At 44.9% G+C, this 17,259-nt stretch overlaps 1 protein-coding gene across 1 annotated transcript; it reads right to left on the bottom strand.

Moving 5' to 3' along the window:
* Nucleotides 1-2,606: 2,606 nt before the first annotated feature.
* Nucleotides 2,607-16,824, bottom strand: AADACL3 (arylacetamide deacetylase like 3). The gene is made up of 4 exons (XM_065871124.1): nucleotides 16,710-16,824; nucleotides 5,158-5,221; nucleotides 3,676-3,684; nucleotides 2,607-3,366 (listed from the first exon to the last, which is right to left on the bottom strand). The coding sequence occupies exons 1-4, from the start codon at nucleotides 16,822-16,824 to the stop codon at nucleotides 2,607-2,609; spliced, it is 948 nt and encodes a 315-aa protein (XP_065727196.1).
* Nucleotides 16,825-17,259: the final 435 nt, after the last annotated feature.

Below are 17,259 nucleotides of genomic sequence, written 5' to 3'. Positions count from 1 at the left end.
ACTCCTGCTCTGGGGAAGCAAAAACCCAGGGGTCATTTCAACTGAAGGTGCAGTTTCAATACACTCACACAGAGGAGGTAAAGTAACAAGATTTATTATTATTAATGAGCAGTGGGGAGAGTCCTCTGTTCCAGGTCATGAGTGAGCAGGATATGGCCAGCAGGGCAGCAGGCAAGCATCTGTTCCTTCTAAGGTGACTGGGGTGGAGGTCACTAACTTTTCACAGGCTCAACTCTAAGTGGTTATTTTAAAAGGTGACCAGGGCAAAGCAAAGCAGGAACTTGTGGTAGGAATCCTAAGCTCGTCTTTATCAAAATGTCCAGACTCTCGATGTGAGCAGGGCTGTCATACTACAAAATGCTTGGGCAGCAACCCAGCACATCTGTTTCTCATCACAGTGAGGTGGTAGATTTAAACAGCCCAGTATGGAGTCTAGCATGCAGCTGGCTCTCAGTGAACATTTATTCCTATCCCTTTTCCATTCCCTGAGCCTCATGACGGGCTGCAGGAAGGATAGCAATGAATCGGTAAAGGAGAAGAGATGAGCATTGGGTCTCCAGATCAAACCAGCCATTAGCAGTGAAAGTGCTTTATTTCTCCCATGATCTGCAGAAGGAAGCAGCTTCAGAAATGAGCCCACCCAACAGTTCTTCCAGACTCTAAAGTGTAACCCACTCATCTCCACTGGGCACCATCTCCCTGTGGCTCACCCACTCCACACCACCCCTCTGTAAAAGGGCTGACCACCCAAATTTCCAGAAGGCCAGCTCATGTCCCTCTACCTAACTCCAGAGGCAGGGGTGAATCCACACAGCAGTCCAGGAGGGGAACCCACCCAGACTCAACTCGGAGGCCTGTCTCAGAAGGGACAGTGCTCCCCAACAGCTGAGTGGCCACCAAAGTATGTGCTTTCCATGAGTGTTCCTATTTCTCCAACAAAGCCGGTCTTCCTGCTGTGAATGGACCAAGAAGCCACCCAATGGGATTGCTCTCTGTCCCATGTTTCAGCATGAACTTTCAACTGAAAGCAAGGTAAGGGCAAACATGGGGTCCTTTGTGCAGTTGACTTGGATATTGGCCTATAAAAGCCACTGGCCAACCAGGAGCAGAGCCTCCTGAAGGCCAGATGGGGCCAGCATGAGAGCCTGGGCCATCCCCTTCAAAGGAATTTTTATTCCTAAGTGGCAGGTGGTCAACTTGCCCAGTGGTCCTTGACATCTCTTGCCACTTCCAAGGACCTTGACTCAGGCTTCAGTTTAGCTTGTATAGTGGAGTAAGTGTTAATGTGAGGGAGTACTCACTCCATCCTCCATGCCCATCCAAGCACCAGGTGGAGTTGACCCCACCTTCCACCCCAGGGATGACATGGGACTTGGGGCTAGTCAGTCATAACATTCCGTACTCTGGGTTTTAGCAACTAGATACACCACTCAGAAAGCCAAGAAAGCCATCGAGTTGCAATGTGATTTCCACTGCGACTGCTGAGAATTAGGTTCATAATAATGGATTTGACTCTGGAAGAATACAAGCATGGAGGTACTCAGGGCCACAATATAGAGAGAGGAAGGTGAAGTTCACACAGAAGAGCATAGACTGGAGAAAAGAAGAGAAGGCAGCTGGTGACACTGTTTGAGTTCCCGGATCAAATCATGCCCGATTTATCCCTGGAATTTGTAGCTACATTAGCCAATACATTCTCTCTTTGATTTAGGCCAGTTTGAGTTGGTTCTGTGTCTTAAGACAGATACAGTTCTCACTAACACATCTTCAGTTCTTTGGGCCCTCCTTTGATTTCCACTGTGGACATGGTTGAGTTTGGCCAGATTTTGTCTTCACGGGTCTCTGACTCAGGACTCAGCTTCCCTCTGGACTCCGCTCCTCAAACATGTTGCTTCTGGGGCCTTGGTTGGAAGCCTGACTTTGACTCCAAGAGCTCCAGAGCTCTGCCAATCAATCAGGTGGCTCCAGTCTTCATCTGCCACTAGGTGTCCACCATTATGAAAAACCTACCCAATCCATCTTCACTCTTCCAGCTCAGCAGTTGAGACTCTGAACTCAGAGGCAGAGGAACGGCGGGAGAAGTGTCACCATGTACCCAGAGGAAGAGGGTGAAACCAGTTTCTCCACGTCCACCCAGCACTAGGACGTCAGAGCCCTGCCCTCTGAGCCAGATTGGAAGAGGCCCATGAGACTGCATATGATGTTCCTGGGTTATTCCAAGGCCCAGCCAAGTAGACACTCCTGTTGCCCACAGCCTGGTCAGCCTGAGCAGCCTGGACTCTCCCTCGGGGAGGCCATGAGCAGTCTTTATACGTTCATTCACTCTTGCAAATGGTCACTGAAGAATGTCAGCTCAAATTTTCCCTACAGTGAACATGGCTAGAGAGCCCCACCCTCCTCCCAAACCTGTCTCTTCTACTGCTCTCCTTCTAGATATCAGAAACATGCATTCTAGGATTCTAGAACCTGAAGCAAGAGGAGATGGCATCCTCAACACTCTCCCCAGCCCTACTCAGCACCACCTACATTGGCAACAAGGAGCCCCAACGGGAACTGGATGGTGGCGGAATCCACACTCTTGCAACTGCAGCAGGAAGGAAAGATGGTCACAACTCTTTTATAAAATGGACTGCAGCATTCAGAATCCTCATGGAGCAGGGCAAGTACAAGCAGCCCAGGTCAAGGGTGACCGACATCCCGTGAAAACCATCCTCCATGTGGTGCCAAGTCACTGGGACTCCCAGGTCCTCCAGCCTCTTCTTGTACAACAGCGAATGGTCCTGGAGAATATCATACTCACAGCTCACGCTGCAAGATTTGGGGAGCTGAGACACTACTTCATCATCTGCAATCAGGGGTGAGTTCGTCAAATCTAGAATGACGTTTGTCTCCAGATAGGCAGTTTCATTCAGGGGCTCATGGGGCGTGTAGCCTCTCTTCTTAAACTTCTCTGGAATGTTTTCTGAACCCAACCACTTTCTGTACTTTTCCCAGACTTTGGCAGGCAAGTGGGCTCTTTTCAATACGGTGCTTTTCCAGGAGGGGCTGATGTCCAGGTAACCACACCAACGGCAGAAGGCCAAATTCTGCCTGAGCAGTGGAACGTCCTTGTTCTGCTGATAAGAAGGAGGCCGGAAGTCCAGGGCTTGGAGAGCGGCGTAGATCAGGATCTGAGCACGGATCCTGGGGAGATCAGAACTGTCCACAAGGTTTTGACAAACTATTGTTGCCACGCCCCCACCCACACTGTCACCACAGACCATGACCCAGGCTGGATCTGCCCCACATGTATTCAAGGACTTCAAGAAGTGGATGGTAGCCACCATGAAGTCTCTTACTATCACCGGAAACCTACGCTTGAGCATCCTGTGATATCGGAAAAGGAAGGAACACAGTTTCCACTCACCACAGAGCCAAAGACACCTGTGTCTAACATCCTTCAGCCCAGATTTCTTCCATTAACTTCTTTTTCTGAAGCCTGGGCAGGTGACGTTAAGGTAGAAAGCTTAAACTAGGTGACAAACGTAAAGCCTTCAGTGCCGGGCACGTAGGCTCAGAAAGTGGTGTGCTATTCCCACTGTCTCGATGCCAACTGGGGGGACAGTCTGTGACCACAAGAGCCCTGTCATCCACCTAACGGTCAACAGCTTAGCTATCGCCAACATGATCCCCAGCTTTCTGAACCTACCTGATGCTGCTTCCCTGACTCACACCTGTTTTTATTCTTTTATAAGGCTTGCTTGGGTGTAGATTCTAAGTAATCCTGCCATGCTCACAAGTTTTGTGGGAGGATCTTGAAGATTTAAATAACAGAAGGGGCTAGCAGCTAACATACCGTCCCTCCCGATCAGCCATGCCCACTCCAGACCGTGGCTCCATGTTCATGCGGCTATGCCAGCTTGGCAGTGCTAGGCCACCTCATCTTTCAAGAGATTCCAGAAATCTGGGGTTGGCAAGAAATTTTACCATTTTAAGTGCTGGCCTCACTTTTTTTTTAAATTTAATTTAAAAAAAAAAAAGGAAATACTTTATGGACTCAACAAATCTTCTGTCAACCATTTCTATTCTGATGCTCCCTGTTCTAAGCTACCCTAGGTTCAGGCTGGGACAACAACGCTTTCAACTCCAAAACGCCATCTCCCTTGGAGTCATAAAATAACTTTCTTGCAGGGATTTGCTAGTACATTCTACTGATGATCTCTTGTTTCAGCACAAACCAGAACAGTAGGGCATATAGTGGCCAACAACTGGCTCAAGATTTCCATCCCATTGCAGAAATAGTTTTGGAGCCAAGAATTGTAGAGTGAGGAGTTTCTCCAGGTCTCTCTCTCATCCAGGACTGACTTCTGTAATTTTTACTTACTCCACTGGCTGTATTCCCACGAAGACGTTGGCAATGGGTATTTCTTTACGGCGTGTTGCATTTAAATGAAACTTCAGGAAGTGCTTGATCAGGAGGGGCCACCCTGGCCCTGGTGACGATGTGTCAGGCGGCAGGGCAGGAGGGCGAGCCCACACCACTACAGTGTTCAGGATGCTCCTCGTATGTGTCCAGTTTGCCTGATGTGGAGACCCAGGGAGGGCCCGTCCCCGGTCTCTCCTGCCCCTCCGAGCTCCAGATTGTGGGGTGACACTCCCAGATTGGTTAAGAGAGAGAGTGGCTTTTTAATTGTTCCTGCTTCCTTCTGTGGCTCTCACCAGGGTGGCCCTCCCTCTTGGGAGCACTTGGAAATGATGTAGCAGTGTTTGAGGTTGTTGGGCTTACAGCACAGGGCACTGTGGGCATTTAGCGGAGGGAGGTGCTGAGAGTCCGGAATGTGCCAGGCTGTCCTGCTCAATGAAGAGATGTGCACCGGTGGTGAAGCTCTGCACTGTATCTGCTTCACGAAGACCACCCCCTGACCCCGTCCAGTTTCCAGATGATGCAGCGCTCAAAAGGCATCCTTGAAACATACCTAAGGGCCACCCGCAGGAAGGAGTGCCCCATCTCTGCCTCTCCCTGTCTCTCCCTTCCTCTCCCTCTTCCTTGCCCTCCCGCTCACTGGATTCTCACAGCCCGTCCCCTGCTCCTGCTGTCCCCCCAGCCCCAGCCTCCCTCCCCATCATTGCCCTGGCATTCCTGGAATCCCAGCACCTCCCCATCTTCCCCTTACTCACCCAACCGCTAGGACCACTGATTCACTCTCCTTGCACAAATGAGAGCGTAAGCCATGGTGAGTTTCTAGAAAATGAAAGGTTTGAAACATTCAAGCTAGGAAGGCTAGTGGGTTTCCTTTGCCAGCCATCCTCAACTGCCCCTTCTCACTAACAACCATGACAGACGGAGTGCCCAGGTTGAGGAAGAAAGGAAACCATGTTGTTTCCACAACATTCCAAAATCATGGGCTACTCCAAAATCATAACTGCTATCAGTATAAATATTGGCAGTTTTGTCCTTGGCTAAGGCACATGCCTGTGGAACTGTGTAATTCAGCTTGGTGGGCTTAAGCAGCCCATCCTTAAGATGCTGCCTCAACAGCATCAAAAGGAACTGTAATAACATCCCTAGCACAATACTGTCACCTTTAAATAAGAACCATCAGTGAACCATGAGAACTCAGTGTTACCCACAGAAGCTTCTTGTAGAGCACCACAAGGAGCCAGGATGTGATCCATTAGCATCAAGCACTTGTGAGTGATTTCCTCAGTGACAGAGGGGAGAAGAGTAGCAGGGTTGAGGTTATTACAACGCAAAAGAGTTATGTGAGGAGCAGTTAACAAAAGGACCTCATAGGAGGTGAGGAGGCTGAAAGAGAAATGTGGAGGGTGATGGCAATTCTGGAGAGCTTCTAATGCGTGAGGTACGAAAATGGTTAAAGGGAATCCCACAATTTTCTCCATGGTCCTAACCAAAAGCGCAGTGGCTATAATAGCTCCAAGGCAAGGGGTATCCCAGTGCCCCGGGGTCTGTGATGGTCTCCATGTTTTGGGGTGAATACCCCAAGGGCATTCCCTTCCCTTTTTTTTTTTTTGTAAATATACAGGATAGCCCATTCTAAAGGCTCAGACCTTTATTTGTTTATTTATTTTATAAGTTTATTTATTTATTTATTTTTGGCTGCATTGGGTCTTTGTTGCTGTGCGTGGGCTTTCTGTAGTTGTGGTGAGTGGGGGCTACTCTTCATTGTGGTGTGTGGGCTTCTCATTTCGGTGGCTTCTCTTGTTTTGGAGCACGGGCTCTAGGGCGTGTGGGTTTCAGTAGTTGTGGCACATGGGCTCAGTAGTTGTGGCTCGCAGGCTCTAGAGCACAGGCTCAGTAGTTGTGGCGCACAGGCTTAGTTGCTCCGCAGCATGTGGGATCTTCCCAGACCAGGGAACGAACTTGTGTCCCTTGCATTGTCGGGCAGATTCTTAACCTCTGTGTCACCAGGGAAGTCCTCCCTTCCTTTTTATATACAAAAAGGAAAAGGGAATCTGATAATTGGGATGCCAAAGGGCAGGTGGGTTCATCAAACTTTCCTTTAAGACCTCGAAAGCTATGTTGTCTGGTTTTCCCATTAAAAAGTAAGTTGAGGTTGTTATTATTTAGTAAAACATACAAAGTTTTTACCATGAGAGAAATTTGGGATTCAATTTCAGCAATAACCAACCAGCCCAAGAAAATCTCACAATTGGTGCTTAGTTTTGGATTTGGGGGAACTTAAAACACCATGAAGTCTGTCTGGATCTAGGTGTATCCCTTGTTCTGATATCATAAACCTTAAATGTTGAACCTGGGTTTGGTCAAGCTGCAATTTTCCTTTGGCGACCTTATATCTCTTTATGGCTAAAAGCCTTAGCAAGCAGATGCTGTCTTCCTGTGAGGAAGCTTGAGAAGAAGAAAAAAAGAAAGCAACCATCCACATATTGCAATACCATAGAACTCCTAGGGAGGTTTATATCATAGGTCAGCCTTCAGGACTTCTGAGAAATAAGGACTCTCAGTAAAACCCTGAGGCATTACTGTCCAGGTGCATTGCTGTCCATGCCAGGTGAAGGCAAAAAGGTATTGGCTAACCCTACCAACTGGAATAGGAAAGAATGTACTGCATAAATCAATTATAGTAAAGAATTTGCTTCCGGTAGTAATAGACATCAGTAGTGTCGGGGAGGTAGGAACGGCAGGGTTTCAGGTGATAGCGATGATGTTTATTGAGTGGAGGTCCCTGAAAAACCCCCATCCTTGGTCCTTAAGTTTCTCACCAGTAAAATAGGAATATTAACGGGGAATAGTGCAAGATAATGAGGCCTTGAGAGTTGTAATAAATTGTGGATGTTAGGATTTGAAGTGCTCCTTATTTATTGGGTATTGATTAATTCTGGAAAGAGGTTTGAAGAGACCTTTTTGAATTCTTATGGGAGATGTGCTGTGCATTGTGCCAAAATCAGTTGGAGATTTTGCCTTGGTAGCTGACGCACTAGGGACAAATGAGCAGTGTTTCCAGAATCAGCTCTAGTACCATCAGAGACAGCAAATAAAAGATATCAAAGGGTCATTTAATTTACCTGGTTGGATGCTTTTATGACTACTGTCAATTCCTAGAATTATTTCCCCCTTTGGGGAGAAAGAAATGTTGGCATGGTACTTATCTAAAAAGTCTTGGCCTTATAAATGGAAAGTGGTAGAAGAACTAAGGAGAAAAGGGTGTGCATCTCTCAAAGGGCTAAACCAAAGGGAATAGGTTCAGAGACAGGAACCTCTTCAGACTTATTAGAGAGCTCCACTATTGGAGCCCTTTTAGGACTCCACGGCAGGGAGTTTTATAGCAGTGGGGTTGAGCACTGAGAGTGCGGGCTCCACTGTTAGTTAGGACTGGAAGAGATTCATCTTCAACTTGGAGAAATGTTCTCCAGGCAGATTAAGATGAAGGGCTTGAAAGAGCCCCTGTAGTTCCTCAGAGCCCCATTATTGAGAACTGGGAGGACACTGGAAAGTCTGGTTAGAAGACTGAAAGCGCCTGAAGCACTTAAATTTTATAACAATCTCTTTTTCAATGCCCTAGCTCTTTGCAATAATAGCAGAAACTAGAAGCCTTTGGGTTTGGGGAGGGGGGCGGGTGCCTTCACTTGCTGGTGTTGAAGATTAAGAACTCTGGTAGCCTTCCTTTGAGGTGATTCATCTAGAATGAGAGAGAGCTGGTTTGACAACTTAACTAAACCTGGTATGGACATAGTTTCCATTCCATCCTGATCCTTTTTACTAGAAGGAAAAGGTCCCAGTTCAGCCCATCAATAAACACAGGGTTAAAAGCTATCCAGGTGGAATCAATATCTGAAGGAAGACCAGACTTTTCTTTTAAAATAACCTGACATCCATTGTAATGGTCATGAACGGGTTCATCAGATTTCTGTGAGGAAGTCTAAATCTGGTTTCAATCCACAGGCTTTGGAAAATCCCCAGGAATTGCCCAGTGAAGTTGCCTGGTAATTCCCTGAGCCTGATCATATAAGTTAGTGGGCTGGTCTTTTGGTTGTACTTACAGACCTTTCAGGATATTTGCCATTAGTGGTTTTCATCCAATGCTTGGCCTGGCCTTCACCAACAAGCATATGAACTAGCTGATATAAGTCAGAGAAACCAGATTGATAAATTTGAATAACTATATTAAATTCCTCAGCAAACTTGTGAGGATCTTTGGTTACTTTGGGAAAACCTTTGACTATGGTTGGAGTTCAGCTTTAGTCCTGGGAGTATAAGATTTTAAGGGGTTAGCCTCTGTATCCTTGGAAGGCTTCATTTTAAAGGACAGGCTCTGACGTGGATGGACCTATATATTGTTATACAGAGTGAAGTAAGTCAGAAAGAAAAACAAATATCATATAATATCGCTTATATGTGGAATCTAGAAAAATGGTACAGGTGAACTTATTTGCAAAGCAAAAACAGTCACAGATGTAGAGAACAAACTTATGGTTACCAAAGGGGTAAGGAGGGTGGGATGAATTGGGAGATTGGGATTGACATATACACACTACTATGTATAAAATAGATAACTAATGAGAACCTCCTGTATAGCACAGGAAACTCTACTCAATGCTGTATGGTGACCTAACTGGGAAGGAAATCTAAAAAAGACTGGATATATGTATATGTATAACTGATTCACTTTGCTGTACAGCAGAAACTAACACAACGTTGTAAAGCAGTTATACTCCAATAAAAATTAATTTTTAAAAAAAGAGTATGCAGTCAAGAAATGTAGAAGAAAAAAGTATCAAAGGTGTATGTTTGGCAGTTAATTAATAAAATATTATGTTACTAACACAACATTGTAAATTATATTTCAATTTAAAAAATAAAAGTGTTTTTTAAAAAAAGGACAGGCTCTGATAAGTTCACAGGAAAATGGAATGGGAAGAGTTTCACAGAAAAAGAAGGGCTGGCTGAGAGAATTAGTAATGGGAGCTAAGGGTATAGAGGAGATGTAGGCAGCATAGAAGGGAACGAGGAAGATGGCGCTGGAGGGATGGCCTGAGATTTAAAAGCCAATGAAATGGAGCCTGAGACTTTAGAAGCCATTTATCTGTCTTTAATTGTTGGTTTGCCTCAGTTAATCTTAAAATCTTATTTTTCAGAGAGGCAATTTTGGGTTTTGATAACATATGGAATCCTCAAAATACCAACTGAAATAGGCATTCCATTCAGTTTTGGAAATTTTAGAGCTATGGTAGTCCAATTCAGTTTTTGTTTTTAAGGTTTTTTTTGATGTGGACCATTTTTAAGGTCTTTATTGAACTTGTTACAATATTGCTTCTGTTTTATGTTTTGTTATTTTGGCTGTGAGGCATGTGGGATCTTAGCTCCCCGACCAGGGATTGAACCCACATGCCCTGCATTGGAAGGCAAAGTCTTAACCACTGGGCCACCAGGGAAGTCCCCAATTCAGTTTTAAGAAAAGTAATTTTGAGGTTTTCACAACTTTCCTGTAATAGCCATTGAGAGTCTAAATTGCCTTTGGCTAGGTCAGTCCATTTAGTTAGAAATGTGAATGAGGAAGGATGGTAGTTATTAAATACATAATAGGCTAGAGTACCTGTAGGGAGGGTACCCTCAAAATATGTAGATAACTGGGATCCCATTTCTCAGAAGACTTTCTCTAGAGAAAGAACATAATTTTCAAACAGCATAAATAGCTTACAACTCAAAACAGTTTAAACAACTCAAATAAGAGAAATAGTGTGCAACTCCAGCAGCTCAAATACCTCAGACAAACTGTGGGCTTAATACCAGCCAGTTCTAAGGGAACAACGTGGTCCTTGAGGAGCCAGTCTGAAGGTTTCTAAGCCCAGTTCCCATAGACCAGCTCCTATTCCAAAGGGGTGGGCCCAAGGCTGAACCGGCACAGTTCCAATGAAACAGCCCCTGTTCCTGAAGGAATGGGTCAAAGGCTAGCCAGTTCCAATGAAACAGTCTGATTTCAAAATCAGACCAAAATGCCAAACAAGTACTTGCATACAGAACAAGACCTTAACCAGAAAAGACATAATCTTAAAATAGATCTCGAATTAAACCTGGAGAGCTTCCAAACACAAAGAGGGCAGAAGCTCAGATTCAGGAGAAAGAGTAGCATTCCACCTCCAGGGTTGGTGACAAAAGCAGAGAGTGACAATGGGCTCAGTGTGGGTACTGCACCAGTTTACCCACCAGCCCTGGAATCATCAGGGGTATTCTCTGGATCCCCGTACTGGCCACCAAACTGTTGACCAAAATAAATAGACTGCCAGTTATTTCCCCAGCAAAAGTGGGTTTATTCAGGATCAGCAAAGAATTGCAACTCAGGGTCTGTAACCACGGTGAGCCATGAGCAAAACTCCACACAACAAGGGAAAGGGAACTCAAAATTTTACAGCAGGGAAAAGGAAGTTGGGAGGGCTATAGTAAACAAAGAGTCTATAGCTTGTTGCCAGGAAAGAAAAGCACTCCTTCTTCTTCTTATTGGGCTCTACTATCGTCACAGGGTGTGAGAGCTTCCCCTTCTGGTCTCCTGACTCTATTTAATTGAGGTTTCTGTGTATTCAGTTTTTTCACAAGGGTAATATAGACAACTCGTTCTCTTGCTGCTTTGGTTGTGTGTATTGTCAGTTACAGGTGCTGGTGGAAATGAGAGGGGATGGAATTGCAAAAAGTCTGGAGAAAACACACATGAAATCTGTGTGAAGTTTATTTCTTTGAAACCATCTTGGACTCCAATCTCTTCAGATTCTACAGCCTCTGTCTCCACTGTGTTATCCCAGGTCCCAAAGAGCACTTGACTGCTGGGTAGGGAGAGTTCCAGAAACATAAACACTATTAATTCTATTTTTATGGATGAAAAAACAGAAGCTGCATTTAATTAAGCAATTTGCCCACATTCAGTGGCAGACAGAGCTGGGGTTCTAATTCAATTCAACTCAAATCCAATTTTGTTTAACTCCAAGTCTATTCAAATCTGACTGCAAGGCCAAGTTCATCCCTTGTCAACAAACCACCACAGTCCACATATCACAAAGCTTATAGCAACCCCCGAGTATCTCTCCCTTTGCGTCTCTTGACCCACTCACACTTTAATGATTTCCAATCATATGGTTCTTGAAAATACCTGAAGCTGCATTCCTGAGAGACAGATGGGGCAAAAATTCTTACTGATTGTAAAGATGGGAAAGCAGAAGCCTGAGGTAATGGGTGCTCGCTTTATTACTTAAGAATATTCAATTCTAATCCTAAAAAGAAAGAAAGAAAAACAGGATGAATGAAGCTCATAATAAGTGTTAAGTATAGAAGTAAAGTAAGCTGGTAGCTCAAGACATAGACAAAACACACAGGAAGCATCAAATACAGATCATGAATAAGCAGGGAGTTTGCAGACACAGAAAGAAATTACAGTAATCCAGACAGTATGGTACTGGCACAAAAACAGAAAGATAGATCAATGGAACAGGATAGAAAGCCCAGAGATAAACCCACGCACATATGGTCACCTTATTTTTGATAAAGGAGGCAAGAATATACAATGGAGAAAAGACAGCCTCTCAATAAGTGGTGCTGGGAAAACTGGACAGCTACATGTAAAAGAATGAACTTAGAATACTCCCTAACACCGTACACAAAAATAAACTCAGAATGGATTAAAGACCTAAATGTAAGACCGGACACTATAAAACTCTTAGAGGAAAACATAGGCAGAACACTCTATGACATAAATCACAGCAAGATCCTTTTTGACCCACCTCCTAGTGAAATGGAAATAAAAATTAACAAATGGGACCTAATGAAACTTAAAAGCTTTTGCACAGCAAAGGAAACCATAAACAAGACGAAAAGACAACCCTCAGAATGGGAGAAAATATTTGCAAATGAAGCAACAGACAAAGGATTAATCTCCAAAATATCCATGCAGCTCAATATCAAAAACACAAACAACCCAATCCAAAAATGGGCAGAAGACCTAAATAGGCATTTCTCCAAAGAAGATATACAGGTGGCCAACAAACACATGAAAGGATGCTCAACGTCACTAATCATTAGAGAAATGCAAATCAAAACTACAATGAGGTATCACCTCACACCAGTCAGAATGGCCATCATCAAAAAACCTACAAACAATAAATGCTGGAGAGGGTGTGGAGAAAAGGGAATCCTCTTGCACTGTTGGTGGGAATGTAAATTATACAGCCACTATGGAGAACAGTATGGAGGTTCCTTAAAAAACTAAAAATAGAACTACCATACGACCCAGCAATCCCACTACTGGGCATGTACCCTGAGAAAACCATAATTCAAAAAGAGTCATGTACCACAATGTTCATTGCAGCTCTATTTACAATAGCCTGGACATGGAAGCAACCTAAGTGTCCATCGACAGATGAATGGATAAAGAAGATGTGCCACATATATACAATGGAATATTACTCAGCCATAAAAAGAAACGAAATTGAGTTATTTGTAGTGAGGTGGATGGACCTAGAGTCTGTCATACAGAGTGAAGTAAATCAGAAAGGGAAAAACAAATAAAGTGTGCTAACACATATATATGGAATCTAAAAAAAAAAAAAAAGGTTCTGAAGAACCTAGGGGCAGGACAGGAATAAAGACACAGACATAGAGAATGGACTTGAGGACACGGGGAGGGGGAAGGGTAAGCTGGGACGAAGTGAGAGAGTGGCATGGACATATATACACTACCAAATGTAAAATAGATAGCTAGTGGGAAGCAGCGGCATAGCACAGGAAGATCAGCTGGGTGCTTTGTGACCACCTAGAGGGGTGGGAAAGGGAGGGTGGGAGGGAGACACAAGAGGGAGGAGATATAGGGATATATGTATATGTATAGCTGATTCACTTTGTTATAAAGCAGAAACTAACACACCATTGTAAAGCAATTATACTCCAATAAAGATGTTAAAATAAAAGAAAGAAATTATATCATGCATTAAAATATACAGTAAGATAGTAACAGCACACAATATTAAAAATAGAGTATTTATGAAACAATATTTGGTGAAACAAACAAGAGTACCACTTATAGAAAGAAAGTAATGGAAAGATTAAGTCAGAAGTCATGAGCGTGCCATGTGTGCATTGATAGCCCTGTCATCCTAAATTGGCCAACCATTGGTAACACCCAGTATGGCCCCATTCTGGTCCTAGGCATCGTCTCCCAAAGAATGCAGATAAAATTCACAGATACCCAGCAGGCTAATAGGTGAACTGCTGCTGTGGCCAGGTGTACCTGCTCCAGTGTCTCTCTGATGAAGTAAGCATGTGTGTTGGTTCCAGACATGCTCCATCTGTTGGAACCCCTCTAGTCCTCTTAAACACACCAACAGAGGGGAAGGTGAATGCAACAGAGGAGAGAGGACATGTCAATATTGCCTAATCCTATATGGAGCAGGTATGAACCTTCCACCCCCTGGCACCTTACTTTACATGGGCTAATTGACTCATCACTTTTCCCCTTGCTTCTTGCTGTTTTTTAAATGGACTTAAGCCTTGTGATTAGACCATCTTAATTTGGTCTGTGAGCCTTTCTGTTCAGTGACCTTCAGAATACCTTGCCTGGTAGTATTTGGGGCTACTATTGCATCAGTGTAATAACCCACAGCACACATGGCTATCTTGAACAAAACTGTGAATCAGAAACTTATCTATGACCTTTTGCCTTCTTTGTTACGCTTGTATGCTGCCCCATAGTCACCTGGATTCCCTCCATCAAAACTGGCTCCTTCCTCAGGTGATGAAATTTTCTTTCCTCTATACACTGTCTCATTTGCCAAAACTTGTCTGCTTTGTGTCCCATTTCATCTATCATCTTGCCTCTATTACCACTAGTTTGAGGTTGAAGAGTTAACCTTCAAAACATATGCTTTTTAGAAATTTAAACCTATTGTTTTGAGTATGCTGCCACCAAGTGGCAGTCAAGTCTCAAGTGTGGCTATGTCTATTCTTTCCATCCATGAAGGAGTGAAGAGGGAGATGACCTGGGATCTAAGCGTAAGGCACAGGGACTCTTGGCCAGTACGTGATTAGATGGTTGTAGAGAAAGTAGTTGCAGTGAAAACCCAAAGACAAGGACCTAAGACTTAAACAGAAAAGAATTTTGCTCTTCCATAAGTAGAAATGGAACTGAGTGCCACTAGCTTCAGCTTGTCCTGGTGATAGATGTTTTTGGTGACCATAGACCATGAGTTCAAGGGAGAGGCTAAGTGGATAGACCTCCTCTCTCTACTTCAACCCGATAGCTCTGCTTTTCTCTGTTTTATACATCAGGTTGCCATATACATTTTCATTTATTTAAAAGATGCTATAATTTTAAAAGGAACTGTTACTATGTTTCAAATTCCTCTCAGAAGTTGTCTTTCCATACTTGAATTATAATTATTAAAATTATAAATACCAGCTTATCCCTGCTGACCCATCTCTATGGAGGGTGGTCTGCTGGACAGGGAGAGGGGAAGGACAAGACTTTGGAGGCTGGAAAGGAAGGAGAGGACATGGAAGACCCCTAACAACAACAACAGAAAAGTGCTAGACGGAGGGACTAGGAGTAAGGACCAGGGCCATAGAAGGTCCTGCACTTTCCATCTGAATAAACAGAGAGAGAGAGAGAGAGAGAGACCCTGGAACATCTAAAACTCCCTGGAACTTGTCTGGTTTCGCTAATATAAACACAAATAAATACCCTAATGAATTCGAGGGCAAGTCCAAGTTTAACGACGACGTCAGTTGATGACTCTGACACTTAACTGAACATGTACAATGTTAGGCGTTGCTTTCTCATGCTAAACTAGACTCCCGGAACCAACCATCTACCTCCCATGGTGGAAGTCTAGTGATCAGGGCCAACAAATTGCATGTTTCTGGCTCAAATAATGACTTAACAGAGGTGTCTTTTCAAAGGAAACAGGCAAGGAGAAACATCAGAAGAAGAACTGTTTGACTGGAACAAAAGAAGAGGACTGACTGGCCCCAAGTCAGAGGTCTGGGGATGGCTGCAAAATGTACCCCAAAGGGCTGGGTGAGCCCAGGGCAAGCTGGCCAAAACCTAGGAGGAAACAAGCGTGTCCAAGTTAATGAAGTCGTAGGTTTGGGGAAGCAAACGTCTTCATGAAACTAGGTGCTGTCAAGTAAGAAAACTCAACTCCTGGGAATTCCCTGGCGGTCCAGTGGTTAGGACCCAGAACTTCCACTGTAGGGGACCTGGGTTCGATCCCTGGTCGGGTAACTAAAATCCCACAAGCTTCACGTATGGCAAAAAAAAAAAAAAAAAGAAAAGTCAACTCCTGGGACCACATTTGTAAAGAATTTGTGGTTAGGGTCATTTGCAGCAACTGACTGCAAATCAGAAGCATTGCCATGTATCCCATATCACATAAGAGTCTGGTGGAGGAGACACCTCCAGATACTCAAGGTCCACGCCCAAAGCTTGAGAAGTTATCCCAGACTTGGGATGACTGCACCTGTGCCAACTGTGCAGGAACCTACTAGGATGGGAACCCTCTCAGAAGCAAGAAGGAGTTTTTGTCTGTTTCATTCACAGGTATATTCCACATGACAGGACAGTATCTGGTGGGTGACAGGTATTCAATAAACATTATTGAGCCAAGTGGATCATTGCCCAGAGCCACGTGCGTTTTACGGTAGAACCAGGACTTGAACCCTGCCCTGCGTGGATAGTGTAGCCAGGATGTTTTCCACTGTGCCACGTCTCAGTAAGGATTAGTCAGCAAAGATGTTCTCTGCGTGCCTATTACTTCAATGGATACCATTGATTGCTTTGCTTATATTCCTTGGAGGATTATTAGCCCGTCTCACCATTGCCGGTTATTTTTTTTGAGCAGGTATGGGGTTTTTTGTGGGGTTTTTTGGTAATGACTTTTTATACTGATATTCAATGAATACAAAAATAATAACATACAAATCTGATACAAAAAATTCTCACACTGATTTCTTTGCAGAGCCTCCTAATACCGGATCCTAATACTGGATACTGGTGGAGACACCTATCTGTATTCCATTCCCAATGCTTCTGGGTACCAACTCTATCAACTGCTGACTAATCGTTAAAATACATGGGCTTTTATTCTATCCTTTTTCCTTCCTCTAGCCTTTGTTAATTCTGTTTTCCTATTTTTACTGCATTCATTCCTGGAAGCCAGCTGACATTGTCCCCAGGACCGGCGGGCCCAGGCCCAGTAGCAGTCAATCCTCCCACCATAACGACACAGGCCAATGGACGACACTATTTGCCTGGGCCACCTCCCGTCGAACTCCGCGGCCACCCGCAGGTAGAGTGAGGACCCGAGCACCAGCGCCAGGAGGAAATCCATGTTGGGCGGCGAGTCCCGCGCGGCGGTTCAGCTGCGCGCGGGGAGCAGGTTGGGGGTGCTGGGCTCGCAGGAGAGGCGCGCTCGGCTCCCCCGAGGTGTTGCGGGAGGCGTGAGCCCCTGGGGCCGCCGCGGCTGCTGCTGCCGCTCTCCTACGACAGCGGCGCCGCGCGTAGCCAAAGCAGGTCTGCGCGCGGCCTCCAAAGCCCCCTCCGGCTCCATCCCCGAGAGCGGAAGTGCTGCAGGGGAAGCTGCGCCGCCTGCGGGGAGGGGCGGAGCAGCAGGTAAGGTTTTATCTATTTGGCTAATCTATCCACCCTCCTTAAGAATCTGGACACAGTGTTGCCTCCAGACACCCTGCTGCCTCCGCCCTTGTGAAGGCGCCTCCCCGTGGCCGAAGAGATGAAGTGCAGAAGGAAAATCCCTGCGCTGAGGGGG

This window comes from Phocoena phocoena, chromosome 1 (genome assembly GCF_963924675.1).
Source record: "Phocoena phocoena chromosome 1, mPhoPho1.1, whole genome shotgun sequence".
Classification (NCBI taxonomy): domain Eukaryota; kingdom Metazoa; phylum Chordata; class Mammalia; order Artiodactyla; family Phocoenidae; genus Phocoena; species Phocoena phocoena.
This window is presented reverse-complemented; position numbering and strand designations above follow the sequence as displayed.

Excerpts from the sequence above, each read along its gene's own strand:
- AADACL3 (XM_065871124.1), bottom strand. The coding sequence starts at position 16,824 with ATGGATTTCCTCCTGGCGCTGGTGCTCGGGTCCTCACTCTACCTGCGG. Across the intron at positions 5,222-16,709 it reads CATTGGCCTGTGTCGTTATG|AAACTCACCATGGCTTACGC; the intron begins GTGGGAGGATTG and ends TTCATTTTCTAG.